The 14,611-nt window shown below is 48.2% G+C and overlaps 1 protein-coding gene across 2 annotated transcripts in view; it reads right to left on the bottom strand.

Moving 5' to 3' along the window:
* The window catches only part of TUBGCP3 (tubulin gamma complex component 3), a 634,372-nt gene that overhangs the window by 185,811 nt on the left and 433,950 nt on the right, over positions 1-14,611 (bottom strand). For both annotated transcript variants that reach the window (XM_063953156.1, XM_063953155.1), the window contains exon 14: positions 6,122-6,311. In XM_063953156.1, coding sequence (XP_063809226.1) covers positions 6,122-6,311 — 190 coding nt within the window. The remainder of the gene's footprint in view (positions 1-6,121; positions 6,312-14,611) is intronic.

Genomic DNA, 14,611 nt, shown 5'->3' with positions numbered 1-14,611 from the left:
ACTACGTCCAGTAACTTGGAATCTTCCAAGTCCTTAGTAGCCGCAGGTACTACAATAGGTTGGTTCAAGTGAAAAGCTGATACCACCTTAGGGAGAAACTGGGGACGAGTCCTCAATTCTGCCCTATCCATATGGAAAATCAGATAAGGGCTTTTACATGACAAAGCCGCCAATTCTGACACACGCCTGGCCGAAGCCAAGGCCAATAACATGACCACTTTCCACGTGAGATATTTCAGATCCACAGTTTTAAGTGGCTCAAACCAATGTGATTTCAGGAAACTCAACACCACGTTGAGATCCCAAGGTGCCACAGGAGGCACAAAAGGGGGCTGAATATGTAGCACTCCCTTTACAAATGTCTGAACTTCAGGCATTGAAGCCAGTTCTTTCTGGAAGAAAATCGACAGAGCCGAAATCTGGACCTTAATGGAACCCAATTTTAGGCCCATAGTCACTCCCGACTGTAGGAAGTGCAGAAAACGACCCAACTGAAATTCCTCTGTAGGGGCCTTCCTGGCCTCACACCACGCAACATATTTTCGCCAAATACGGTGATAATGGTTTGCGGTTACTTCTTTCCTGGCTTTTATCAGCGTAGGAATGAATTCCTCCGGAATGCCCTTTTCCTTTAGGATCCGGAATTCAACCGCCACGCCGTCAAACGCAGCCGCGGTAAGTCTTGGAACAGACAGGGCCCCTGCTGTAGCAGATCCCGTCTGAGCGGTAGAGGCCATGGGTCCTCTGATATCATTTCTTGAAGTTCTGGGTACCAAGCTCTTCTTGGCCAATCCGGAACCACGAGTATCGTTCTTACTCCTCGCCTTCTTATTATTCTCAGTACCTTTGGTATGAGAGGCAGAGGAGGGAACACATAAACCGACTGGTACACCCACGGTGTCACTAGAGCGTCCACCGCTATCGCCTGAGGGTCCCTTGACCTGGCGCAATATCTCTATAGCTTTTTGTTGAGGCGGGACGCCATCATGTCCACCTGTGGCCTTTCCCAACGGTTTACGAACAGTTTGAAGACTTCTGGATGAAGTCCCCACTCTCCCGGGTGTAGGTCGTGTCTGCTGAGGAAGTCTGCTTCCTAGTTGTCCACTCCTGGAATGAACACTGCTGAAAGTGCTAAGACGTGATTTTCCGCCCATCGGAGAATCCTTGTGGCTTCTGCCATCGCCATCCTGCTTCTTGTGCCGCCCTGTCGGTTTACATGGGCGACTGCCGTGATGTTGTCTGATTGGATCAGTACCGGCTGGTTTTGAAGCAGGGGCCTTGCCTGACTTAGGGCATTGTAAATGGCCCTCAGTTCCAGAATATTTATGTGTAGGGACGACTTCTGACTTGACCAAAGTCCTTGGAAATTTCTTCCCTGTGTGACTGCCCCCCAGCCTCGAAGGCTGGCATCCGTGGTCACCAGGACCCAGTCCTGTATGCCGAATCTGCGGCCCTCTACAAGATGAGCACTCTGCAGCCACCACAGCAGAGCCACCCTGGTCCTTGGAGACAGGGTTATCAGCCGATGCATCTGAAGATGCGATCCCGACCACTTGTCCAAGAGGTCCCACTGGAAGGTTCTTGCATGGAACCTGCCGAATGGAATTGCTTCGTATGAAGCTACCATTTTTCCGAGGACTCGTGTGCAGTGATGCACCGATACCTGTTTTGGTTTCAGGAGGTCTCTGACTAGAGATGACAGCTCCTTTGCTTTCTCCTGCGGGAGAAATACTTTTTTCTGTTCTGTGTCCAGAACCATCCCCAGGAACAGTAGGCGTGTGGAAGGAACCAGCTGTGACTTTGGAATGTTTAGAATCCATCCGTGCTGTTGTAGCACTTCCCGAGATAGTGCTACTCCGACCAACAACTGCTCCTTGGACCTCGCCTTTATAAGGAGATCGTCCAAGTACGGGATAATTAAAACTCCCTTTTTTCGAAGGAGTATCATTTCTGCCATTACCTTGGTAAACACCCTCGGTGCCGTGGACAGTCCAAACGGCAGTGTCTGGAATTGGTAATGGCAATCCTGTACCACAAATCTGAGGTACTCCTGGTGAGGATGGTAAATGGGGACATGCAGGTAAGCATCCTTGATGTCCAGGGATACCATGTAATCCCCCTCGTCCAGGCTTGCAATAACCGCCCTGAGCGATTCCAGCTTGAACTTGAATTTTTTTATGTATGTGTTCAAGGATTTGAAATTTAAAATGGGTCTCACCGAACCGTCCGGTTTTGGTACCACAAACAGTGTGGAATAGTAACCCCGTCCTTGTTGAAGTAGGGGCACCTTGACTATCACCTGCTGGGAATACAGCTTGTGAATTGCCTCTAGCACAGCCTCCCTGCCCGAGGGAGTTGTCGGCAAGGCAGATTTGAGGAAACCGCTGGGGGGAGACGCCTCGAATTCCAGCTTGTACCCCTGAGATACTACTTGAAGGATCCAGGGATCCACCTGTGAGCGAGCCCACTGATCGCTGAAATTTTTGAGGCGGCCCCCCACCGTACCTGGCTCCGCCTGTAGAGCCCCACCGTCATGCGGCGGACTTGGAAGAAGCGGGGGAGGACTTTTGTTCCTGGGAACCTGCTGTTTGTTGCAGCTTTTTTCCCCTACCTCTGCCTCTAGACAGAAAGGACCCGCCTTTCCCCCGCCTGTTTTTCTGGGGTCGAAAGGACTGTACCTGATAATACGGCGCTTTCTTAGGCTGTGAGGGGACATGGGGCAAAAATGCTGACTTCCCAGCTGTTGCTGTGGAAACTAGGTCTGAGAGACCATCCCCGAATAACTCCTCACCCTTATAAGGCAAAACTTCCATGTGCCTTTTCGAATCTGCATCCCCTGTCCACTGCCGAGTCCATAAGCCTCTCCTAGCAGAAATGGACAATGCACTTATTCTAGATGCCAGCCGGCAGATCTCCCTCTGTGCATCTCTCATGTATAAGACTGAGTCTTTTATATGCTCTACGGTTAGCAATATAGTGTCCCTGTCTAGGGTGTCAATATTTTCCGACAGGGAATCTGACCATGCAGCAGCACTGCACATCCATGCTGAAGCAATAGCTGGTCTCAGTATAATGCCTGAGTGTGTATATACAGACTTCAGGATCGCCTCCTGCTTTCTATCAGCAGGCTCCTTTAGGGCGGCCGTATCCGGAGACGGTAGTGCCACCTTTTTTGACAAACGTGTGAGCGCTTTATCCACCCTAGGGGGTGTTTCCCAACGTGACCTATCCTCTGGCGAGAAAGGGAACGCCATTAGTAACTTTTTAGAAATTACCAATTTTTTATCGAGGAAAGCCCACGCTTCTTCACACACTTCATTTAATTCTTCAGATGGGGGAAAAACTGTTGGTAGTTTTTTCTCCCCAAACATAATACCCTTTTTTGAGGTACCTGGGTTTATATCAGAAATGTGTAATACCTCTTTCATTGCCTCAATCGTGCAACAAATGGCCCTAGTGGACATTAAATTAGACTCTTCGTCGTCGACACTGGTATCAGTATCCGTGTCGACATCTGTGTCTGCCATCTGAGGTAGTGGGCGCTTTAGAGCCCCTGATGTCCTTTGAGTCGTCTGGGCAGGCACGAGCTGAGAAGCCGGCTGTTCCGCATTTGGCATGTCGTCAAATTTTTTATGTAAGGAGTCGACACTTGCACGTAATTCCTTCCATAAGTCCATCCACTCAGGTGTCTGCCCCGCAGGGGGTGACATCACATTTATAGGCATCTGCTCTGCCTCCACATAAGCCTCCTCATCAAACATGTCGACACAGTCGTACCGACACACCGCACACACACAGGGAATGCTCTTAACAGGAGACAGGACCCCACAAAAGCCCTTTGGGGAGATAGAGAGAGAGTATGCCAGTACACACCAGAGCGCTATATAATGCAGGGACTAACTGAATTATGTCCCCTTATAGCTGCTATAAGTTATACTGCGCCTAAATTTAGTGCCCCCCTCTCTTTTTTACCCTTTCTGTAGTGCAGACTGCAGGGGAAAGCCAGGGAGCTTCCTTCCAGCGGAGCTGTGAGGGAGAAATGGCGCCAGTGTGCTGAGGGAGATAGCTCCGCCCCTTTTTCGCTGACTTTTCTCCCGCTTTTTTATGGATTCTGGCAGGGGTAATTATCACATATATAGCCTCTGGGGCTATATATTGTGATTATTTTGCCAGCCAAGGTGTTTATATTGCTGCTCAGGGCGCCCCCCCCAGCGCCCTGCACCCATCAGTGACCGGAGTGTGAGGTGTACAGAGGAGCAATGGCGCACAGCTGCAGTGCTGTGCGCTACCTTGGTGAAGACTGAAGTCTTCTGCCGCCGATTTTCCGGACCATCTTCATGCTTCTGGCTCTGTAAGGGGGACGGCGGCGCGGCTCCGGGAACGAACACCAAGGACGGGTCCTGCGGTCGATCCCTCTGGATCTAATGGTGTCCAGTAGCCTAAGAAGCCCAAGCTAGCTGCAAGCAGGTAGGTTCGCTTCTTCTCCCCTTAGTCCCTCGTTGCAGTGAGCCTGTTGCCAGCAGGTCTCACTGTAAAATAAAAAACCTAAAATATACTTTCTTTCTAGGAGCTCAGGAGAGCCCCTAGTGTGCATCCAGCTCGGCCGGGCACAGAAATCTAACTGAGGTCTGGAGGAAGGGCATAGAGGGAGGAGCCAGTGCACACCAGATAGTACCTAATCTTTCTTTTAGAGTGCCCAGTCTCCTGCGGAGCCCGTCTATTCCCCATGGTCCTTACGGAGTTCCCAGCATCCACTAGGACGTCAGAGAAAATAACTTTATTTCATGTAGCCAACAGGTGCAGTGCTGAGGCTGGGGTGTGGTGGTAAGAGCAGACAACAGTTGAAACAGTGCTGGGGTCAAGTGCCAGCTTCGGCATTTCTGGGGGAAGGTAGAAGTTGGGATAAAGGAGGTTAAAGGCAGGCAGCAGATGGGATAGAGCTGGGAGTTGTGGAAGGAATCACTTGGGGTAGAGCCAAGGGTTGGGGCAGACTGTGTTAAGAGTAGGGAGGGGGTAAGGGCAGACCACAGTTGGGGAGGTGGGTAAGGGCACGCAGCAGTTGTGGTAGAAGGGGGGTAAAGGGCATGCAGCAATTGAGGCAGGGAGGGGTTAAGAGTAGATAGTGTGTTTTCACAGCCTACTGCCCCGTTTTCACATGAAATGTGCTGCTTTCGGTGATTTGGTTTTGCCTACCCAAGGCACACACCAACTTACCAGGGCTAATTGGATAGCCCCCGGGGATATAATTACGCATGATAAATGACCACGGGTTATTGGATATCCCCCAAAAAGTATTTTTGGAAAGTACAAAGTCTTTTGGAAAAAAAACAGAGTATAATTTGCATAAGTGCAGCATAAATAATATAAAAAATATTCATATGATATTAAGGTTGGAATGTGACATGTGCAAACATCAACAAATTAAAGATGGAAGCATTTTCATGAAGGACAATCTTTCAATGTCACAAACACTACCATTTAAAAAGTAAAAAAAAAAAAAAAAAAAACTAAATTGGTTTCAAATTTTCACAAAATGAATACACTAGAGCAAAGGTTCTCAAATTCAGTGAATGTTTTCAAGGTCAACTGCGGATTTTAAAATTAGACAGGTGGTGAGACACAGTGCACCTGCCGGGTGATCTGGAAAACATGAACTATGTGGGGATCTGAGGACAGAGTTTGAGAACTCCTGCACTAGAGAAATGATGGCTATGGTAAAATTCTCCAGAACCCTGAATATTCCTGCTTTCAAATTTGTCAAAGCAATTAAATCTGAATATTACCCAAATATTTTATGTGTTTATTGATTACATTTCAGAGAAAAATGTATCAAATTATAATGTAATGCTCCATTCAATGTTGCTATCTCCAAGGTGTAAGACAGTTAAACTGATTAGAATCACTGCCAAAATTCAAAAGCCCAAAACATTTTTACTTTATTTTTGATATTTGACTGCAATGCATTGTAAAAGCTGAACATTTTCATAACAGCATATAAGATTTTTTTAAAACAAAAACAAATGGGGCTTCTCTCTATTGTTGTAGTGTTTTCATTATTATACAATAAGTAAAAAAAAAATGTAACAACATAAAAAAAGAAAAAGAAAACCTGTAGCCTTACTTTAGCAAGTCCATTAGATGGCGTATAAAATCCCCCTGACCCAGAAGAAGATAGCGTCTCATGGCTTGCAAGTGCTCAAGCAAATTGTAATTCTTGTTAAGGACATCCAGCAGGTATTTACTAGTTTCAAAATATGCAGCATCAATTTTACTCTGGAATGCATTTTCCAGATCTGTAAATAAGTCTGCAGCTAAAAAGCATAAAGATATAGGTTAAGAAATGTAAAATAACTAGATGGTATATACAGCATACAAAAGGTTAGATTTTCTTTAACCACAAACGGTGTAATACTGGAATATTAGCTTAAGTCATTGCAGGAAAAAACTTTAAATACTAGATTATATTATTTATTAAAGATTGGTTTTTCAAAACTTTTGAAGGATGGATTTAAAAGGTCAATAGTAATACACGTAAAATGTATTCAAATTGTCTCTTAAATCAGTTCTCAAAACCCGCCGATAATATTAGCTATAATATCATCTTGAAAAACGTATCTTTAGTAAAAAAATAAAAAATAAGATTTTACTTACCGGTAAATCTATTTCTCGTAGTCCGTAGTGGATGCTGGGGACTCCGTAAGGACCATGGGGAATAGACGGGCTCCGCAGGAGATAGGGCACTTTAAGAAAGCTTTGGATTCTGGATGTGCACTGGCTCCTCCCTCTATGTCCCTCCTCTAGACCTCAGTTAGAGAAGCTGTGCCCAGAGGATATGAACAATACGAGGAAAGGATTTTTGTAATCTAAGGGCGAGATTCATACCAGCCACACCAATCACACCGTATAACTTGTGATAAACTACCCAGTTAACAGTATGAACAATTAACAGCCTCGGTTCAAGACCGACCAACTATAATATAACCCTTATTGAAGCAATAACTATATACAAGTCTTGCAGAAGAAGTCCGCACTTGGGATGGGCGCCCAGCATCCACTACGGACTACGAGAAATAGATTTACCGGTAAGTAAAATCTTATTTTCTCTAATGTCCTAGTGGATGCTGGGGACTCCGTAAGGACCATGGGGATTATACCAAAGCTCCCAAACGGGCGGGAGAGTGCGGATTACTCTGCAGCACCGACTGAGCAAACACAAGGTCCTCCTCAGCCAGGGTATCAAACTTATAGAACTTCGCAAAAGTGTTGGAACCTGACCAAGTAGCCGCTCGGCAAAGCTGTAATGCAGAGACCCCTCGGGTAGCCGCCCAAGCACCTTCCTAGTGGAATGGGCCTTAACCGATTTAGGTAATGGCAATCCTGCCGTAGAATGCGCCTGCCGAATCGGGTTACAGATCCAGCGAGCAATAGTCTGCTTTGAAGCAGGAGCGCCAACCTTGTTGGCCGCATACAGAACAAACAGAGCTTCCGTCTTCCCGATCCTAGCTGTTCTGGTCACATAAATCTTCAAAGCCCTGACCACATCCAGGGACTCAGAGTCCTCCAAGTCCTGAGTAGCCACAGGCACGACAATAGGTTGGTTCATATGAAAAGATGAGACCACCTTGGGCAGAAATTGAGGCTGAGTCCTCAACTCTGCACTATCCACGTGAAAAATTAGGTATGGGCTTTTATAGGATAAAGCCGCTAATTCTGAAACACGCCGTGCAGAAGCTAAGGCCAACAACATGACCACTTTCCAAGTGAGGTATTTCAACTCCACTGTTTTGAGTGGTTCAAACCAAGGTGACTTGAGGAAACTTAATACCACGTTAAGATCCCAAGGCGCCACCGGAGGCACAAAGGGAGGCTGAATATGCAGCACGCCCTTCACAAAAGTCTGTACTTCAGGAAGAGAAGCCAATTCTCTTTGAAAGAAAATGGATAAGGCCGAAATTTGGACCTTTATGGACCCTAATTTTAGGCCCAAATTCACTCCCTTTTGAAGGAAGTGAAGCAAACGGCCAAAATGGAACTCCTCCGTAGGAGCAGCTCTGGCCTCACACCAAGAAACACATTTCCGCCATATACGGTGATAATGTTTCGATGTCACATCCTTCCTAGCCTTGATCAGGGTAGGAATGACCTCCTCCGGAATCCCTTTTTTCGCTAGGATCCGGCGTTCAACCGCCATGCCGTCAAACGCAGCCGCGGTAAGTCTTGGAACAGACAGGGCCCCTGCTGCAGCAGGTCCTGCCTTAGAGGAAGAGGCCACGGATCTTCTGTGAGCAACTCTTGCAGATCCGGATACCAAGTCCTCCTTGGCCAATCTGGAACAATGAGAATTGCTCTGACCCTTCTTAGTCTTATTAATCTCAACACCTTGGGTACGAGAGGCAGAGGAGGAAACTCATAGACCGATCTGAACACCCATGGTGTCACCAGAGCGTCTACCGCTACCACCTGAGGGTCTCTTGACCTGGCGCAATACCTCTTTAGCTTTTTGTTGAGACGGGACGCCATCATGTCTATTTGAGGCAGTTTCCACCGATCCACAATCTGTGTGAAGACTTCTTGATGAAGTCCCCACTCTCCCGGATGCAGGTCGTGCCTACTGAGGAAGTCCGCCTCCCAGTTGTCCACCCCCGGGATGAACACTGCCGATAGCGCTCTTACATGGCCTTCCGCCCAGCGCAGAATCCTGGACGCCTCTGTCATGGCCACTCTGCTCCTTGTGCCGCCCTGGCGGTTTACATGAGCCACTGCCGTGACATTGTCCGACTGAATCAGAACCGGTTTGTTCTGAAGCCATTCCTCCGCCTGGCGTAGGGCGTTGTAAATGGCCCTTAACTCCAGGACATTGATGTGGAGACAAGTCTCTATGCTTGACCAGAGACTTTGGAAATTTCTTCCCAGTGCGACAGCTCCCCAACCTCGGAGGCTCGCGTCCGTGGTCACCAGGATCCAGTCCTGAATGCCGAACCTGCGACCCTCTAGGAGGTGAGCACTGTGCAGCCACCACAGGAGAGATACCCTGGCCCTGGGAGACAGGGTGATCCGTTTCTGCAAATGTAGATGGGACCCGGACCATTTGTCCAATAGGTCCCATTGGAAGGTCCTCGCATGGAACCTGCCGAAGGGGATGGCCTCGTATGAAGCCACCATCTTCCCCAGAACTTTTGTGCAATGATGCACAGAAACCTTTTTTGGCTTTAAAAGGTTCCTGACCAGGGCTATGAGCTCCTGAGCCTTCTCCACCAGAAGAAAAACTCTTTTTTGGTCTGTGTCTAGAATCAGGCCCAAAAAGGTCAGACGCGTTGCAGGTACTAGCTGGGATTTCGGTAAATTGAGAATCCAACAGTGCCTCTGCAACGTCTTCACGGACAGAGACACGCTGTCCAGCAACTTCTCTCGAGATCTCGCCTTTATAAGGAGATCGTCCAAGTACGGGATAATTGTGACTCCCTGCTTGCGCAGGAGCACCATCATTTCCGCCATTACCTTGGTGAAAATTCTCGGGGCCGTGGAAAGACCAAACGGCAACGTCTGAAATTGGTAGTGACAATCCTGTACTGCAAATCTCAGAAACGCCTGGTAAGGGGGGAAAATCGGAACATGAAGGTACGCATCCTTTATGTCCAGGGACACCATCCAATCCCCTCCCTCCAGGCTGGCGATGACCATTCTGAGCGATTCCATCTTGAACTTGAACCTCTTCAAGTACAGGTTCAGGGATTTTAGATTTAGAATGGGTCTGACCGAACCGTCCGGTTTCGGTACCACAAACAGGAATGAATAATAACCCTCTCCTTGCTGGAGATGAGGAACCTTGATTATCACCTGTTGAATGTACAATTTGTGAATTGCCGCTAACACTAGCTCCCTCTCTGACGGGGAAGCTGGCAGAGCCGATTTGAAAAAACCGGCGAGGGGCATGTCTTCGAATTCCAGTCTGTATCCCTGGGAAACAATCTCTATTGCCCAGGGATCCACCTGTGATTGAACCCAGACGTGGCTGAAAAGACGAAGACGTGCCCCCACTTGATCTGACCCCGCCCGGAAAGCCCCAGCGTCATGCTGTGGACTTTGCGGAAGCAGGGGAGGACTTCTGCTCCTGGGAACTAGCTGAGTGCAGCCGTTTTCCCTTGCCTTTACCTCTGGCAACGAAGGACGATCCACGTACCTTCTTGTTTTTATTGGAACGAAAGGACTGCATTTGATAATGCGGTACCTTTTTAGTATGCTGCGGGGGAACATAAGGTAAAAAATTCGATTTACCAGCCGTAGCAGTAGAGACTAGGTCCGAGAGGCCTTCTCCAAACAACTCCTCCCCCTTGTACGGCAATGACTCCATATGCCGCTTCGAGTCGGCGTCTCCCGTCCACTGTCGGGTCCACAAGAGCCGCCTAGCAGAAATAGACATAGCGTTTATTCTAAAGCTTAGTAAACAAATGTCTCTCTGAGCATCCCTCATACACAAGGCAGCATCTCTGATATGCTCCATGGTCATTTGGATGGTATCCCTATCTAAGGTGTCAATCTCCGTAGATAAGGAGTCTGCCCATGCCACGACAGCACTACAAACCCAGGCCGACGCCATGGCCGGCCTAACTATAGTTCCTGAATGTGTGTAAATGTGCTTCAGGGTGATTTCCTGCTTGCGATCAGCAGGATCCTTGAGGGAAGCTGTATCCGGAGAAGGCAGTGCCACCTTCTTGGATAAGCGTGTCGGCGCCTTGTCTACTTTAGGCACAGATTCCCATCGTATCCGATCCTTCTGTGGAAAGGGATACGCCATGAGAATCCTTTTGGGAACCTGTAGTCTCCGATCTGGAGATTCCCAAGCCTTTTCGCATAATTCGCTTAGCTCAAATGAGGACGGAGACGTGACCTCAGGCCTTTTCCCTTTATACATGTGAACCCTCGTGTCAAGGACAGGGCGTTCCTCTGTGATATGCAAAACCTCCTTTATGGCAATAATCATGTACCGAATACCTTTTGCCACCTTCGGCTGTAATTTTGCATCCTCATAGTCGACACTAGTCAGTATCTGTGTCGGTATCTGTGTCAGCGACCTGGGATATGGGGCGCTTTTGAGACCCTGAAGGTCCTGGCTCCCCAGGGACAGGCACGGGCTGGCTACCTGACTGATCCCTAGCTTCAGCCTTGTGTAATCTTTTATGCAGCAGATTTACATTTGCATTCAAGACATTTAGCATATCCACCCAGTCCGGTGTCGGCGTTGCAGACGGCGACCTGACATTCAAGCACACCCCCCTCCACATTTAGCGAGCCTTCCTCATCAAACATGTCGACACACCCGTACCGACACACTGCACACACCCAGGGAAACTTTTTCTTAAGACAGTATCCCCTGAAAGGCCCTTTGGAGAGACAGAGAGAGAGTATGCCAGCACACACCCCAGCGCAACAACCTGGAGACCAACACAGAATGTTTTTCCCCCAGTAGCGCTGTATTATATTGTATCCGCCAATTATGTGCCACCCCCCCTCTCTTTTTAAACCCCCTTCAACATGTGTTATCAGGGGGAGAGTCCGGGGAGCTTCCTCTCAGCGTTCTGTGGAAAGAGAAATGGCGCTGGTGAGTGCTGAGGGAGAAGCCCCGCCCACTCGGCGGCAGGCTTCTATCCCGCTCAAAATCGTGAAAAAATGGCGGGGGCTCAATTATATACATGTACAGTGCCCAGCTGTACATGTATATACCTATTTGCCATCCAAGAGGTGTAACTATTGCTGCCCAGCGTGCTCCCCCCCTGCACCCATACAGTGACCGGAGTGTGTGAGGTGATGTGGAGCAATGACGCACAGCTGCAGTGCTGTGCATTACCTCTGTGAATCTGAAGGCTTCTGCCGCCTGAGACGTCTTCTTGCTTCTGCTCTTCTGGCTCTGTGAGGAGAACGGCGGCGCGGCTCCGGGGGTGGACGCCCAGGACGAACCTGTGTTCACCCCCTCTGAAGCTAATGGTGTTCAGTAGCCGAGGCAGCAGATCCTATCAGTTAACTAGGTCTGCACCTCTCTCCTCAGTCCCTCGATGCAGGGAGCCTGTTGCCAGCAGTGCTCCCTGTGAAAAAGTGAAAATCCAAAACAAAAATGCTTTCTATAGCAAAGAACTCGAGAGCTCCCTGCAGTGCGCCCTTCATCCTCTGGGCACAGGATCTAACAAAGCTCTAGAGGAGGGACATAGAGGGAGGAACCAGTGCACACCCAGGATCCAAAGCTTTCTTAAAGTGCCCTATCTCCTGCGGAGCCCGTCTATTCCCCATGGTCCTTACGGAGTCCCCAGAATCCACTAGGACGTTAGAGAAATAAAAAATAAAACCTCCAGGTGTTGAAAAGAGATTTATGGTAAGAACTTAATGTTGTTAAATCTTTCTGCGAGGTACACTGGATTCCACAGGGAATTACATCGGTGTGTAGAGTTGGATCTTGATCCGAGGCACCAACAGGCTAAAAGCTTTGACTGTTCCCAGTATGCATAGCGCCGCCATCTCTATATACTCGCCTCCAGGCACTGGAGTTCAGTTTTGGTAACCAGTCCAATGCAGTAGCAGGTAAGAGACACGACAACAGTTAGTAGCCACAGCGAACCACATTCTCACAACAGGAGAAGGTACCAGCAGCTAATGCCATACAAACTCAAAGAAGCTAAATGCGTCGGGGGGGGGTGCCCTGAGGAAGCCAGTGTACCTCGCAGAAAGATTTAACGGTGGTAAGCTCTTACCATAAATCACCTTTTCTGCAGCGGGGTACACTGATTCCACACGGAAATACATCGGGGATGTCCTAAGGCAGTTCCTCATGGGAGGGGACGCACTGTAGTGGGCACAAGAACCTGGCGTCCAAAGGAGGCATCCTGGGGCAGAAGTAACGAAGACATAGAACCTTATGAACATGTTCACTGAGGACCACGCAGCCGCCTTGCACAATTGTTCAAGGGTCGCACCACGGCGGGCCACCCAAGAAGGTCCAACAGACCGAATAGAATGGGTTTTGATGGTAGGAACTGGAAGGCCAGCCTGTACATAAGCATGTGCAATCACCATTCTAATCCATCTGGTCAAGGTCTGCTTATTAGTAGGCCAGCACTGTTTATGAAAACCAAAAAAAAAGAGAATCAGATCTCCTAAGCGAAGCTGTTCTCTTCACATAAATATGGAGAGCCTGTACCTATTTGCAGGATAAACGAGGGGTAAAGGCCGGAACCACAATCTCTTGGTTAAGGTGGAAAGATGACAACACCTTCGGCAGATAACCAGGGCGAGTTCTAAGAACCGCCCGGTCACGGTGAAAAATCACCCTGAGTGAAAGTATGAACAATCGTAATTTTTCTCTGAAACCATACCGACAAGGCCGAAATATGAACCTTGTGGGAGGCCAGTCGAAAGCCTAAGTCCAGGCCCTGCTTGAGAAAAGCCAAACACCATATGAAGTAAGAATTCCAGACCCTATAATAAATCCGAGCCGAAGCCGGTTTACGGGCTTCAACATAGTTTGAATGAACGCTTCAGAGAATCCCTTGGCCCTCAGGAGTGAAGCTTCAAGAGCCACGCCGTCAAAGCCAGTCGGGCCAGATCCTGGTAGACACAAGGGCCCTGAACGAGGACTGGGCGTTGCGGAAGTAGAAGAGGACGCTCTATCAAGAGACTCTGCAGGTCTGAGAACCAATGCCGTCTGGGCCACGCTGAAGCTATCAGAAGTAGTATTCCTCCAACTTGCTTGAACTTCCTTATTACCCTGGGAAGGAGTGACACCAGAGGGAACAAGCATGGCAGCCGAAAATTCCATGGAATTTCCAGGGCATCCACAAACGCTGCTTGAGGATCCTTTGTCTTTGCTCCGAAGACCGGAACCTTGTGATTGTGTCAAGACGCCATCAGGTCTTCATCTGGTAGATCCCACTGTTATATACAAAAATGTGTAATGCGCTTGATGTATAAATATTAAGATTTAAATTGTCAAAAAATGAATATACAGGTGTCTGCTTGTATCAAATTCAACACACATGGAACTTGCTAGTATATTGTCAAAGTCAGAAAAATGTCTCAATGCACGTTGCCATATTTGCACCGCACACTGGTCCGCGCTGCGCGTGCGTGCGCTCTCCCGTGGATGCGCATACCCGCAATAACGTGCACTCGCAGGCGCGGTATGTGTATTTACGGTAGAGTTTATGTAGTCGTAGCGTGCGACTCATTCGTTACAAATGTTCACAATTAATGTAGTTTATAGATCATGGTCCCTTTGATAGATTCTGAAAGTTTGGTTAAAATACAATGTCCCAGAGCTGAGGAATCCCTCTTTATATCGTACGAAGGGTCTAACAGGAATCATACAGCAGTGTTTGGTACCCATCGGAAGAGTATTTAATTAGCAATATTCCGGTGTTGGTTTGGAGCGTATTAATCGCTCGTGCGAATAGTTATGGACATAAGAAGTTTATGTCCATTTCTATTAATTACACATACTCAGGTATGCGGCAGGAAACCCAGTTTCCCACCCACCTGAGCTGTTGGAAATCGTCACAGCCCACCTGTATGAATCACCCTATGACCTTTTGTTATGATACAGGGCCGAATTCCTTCGGCCAATGGA

This window comes from Pseudophryne corroboree, chromosome 2 (assembly GCF_028390025.1).
Source record: "Pseudophryne corroboree isolate aPseCor3 chromosome 2, aPseCor3.hap2, whole genome shotgun sequence".
NCBI classification, from domain to species: Eukaryota; Metazoa; Chordata; class Amphibia; order Anura; family Myobatrachidae; genus Pseudophryne; species Pseudophryne corroboree.
The sequence above is the reverse complement of the archived record's forward strand: the minus strand, read 5'-3'. Positions and strand labels throughout refer to the sequence as shown.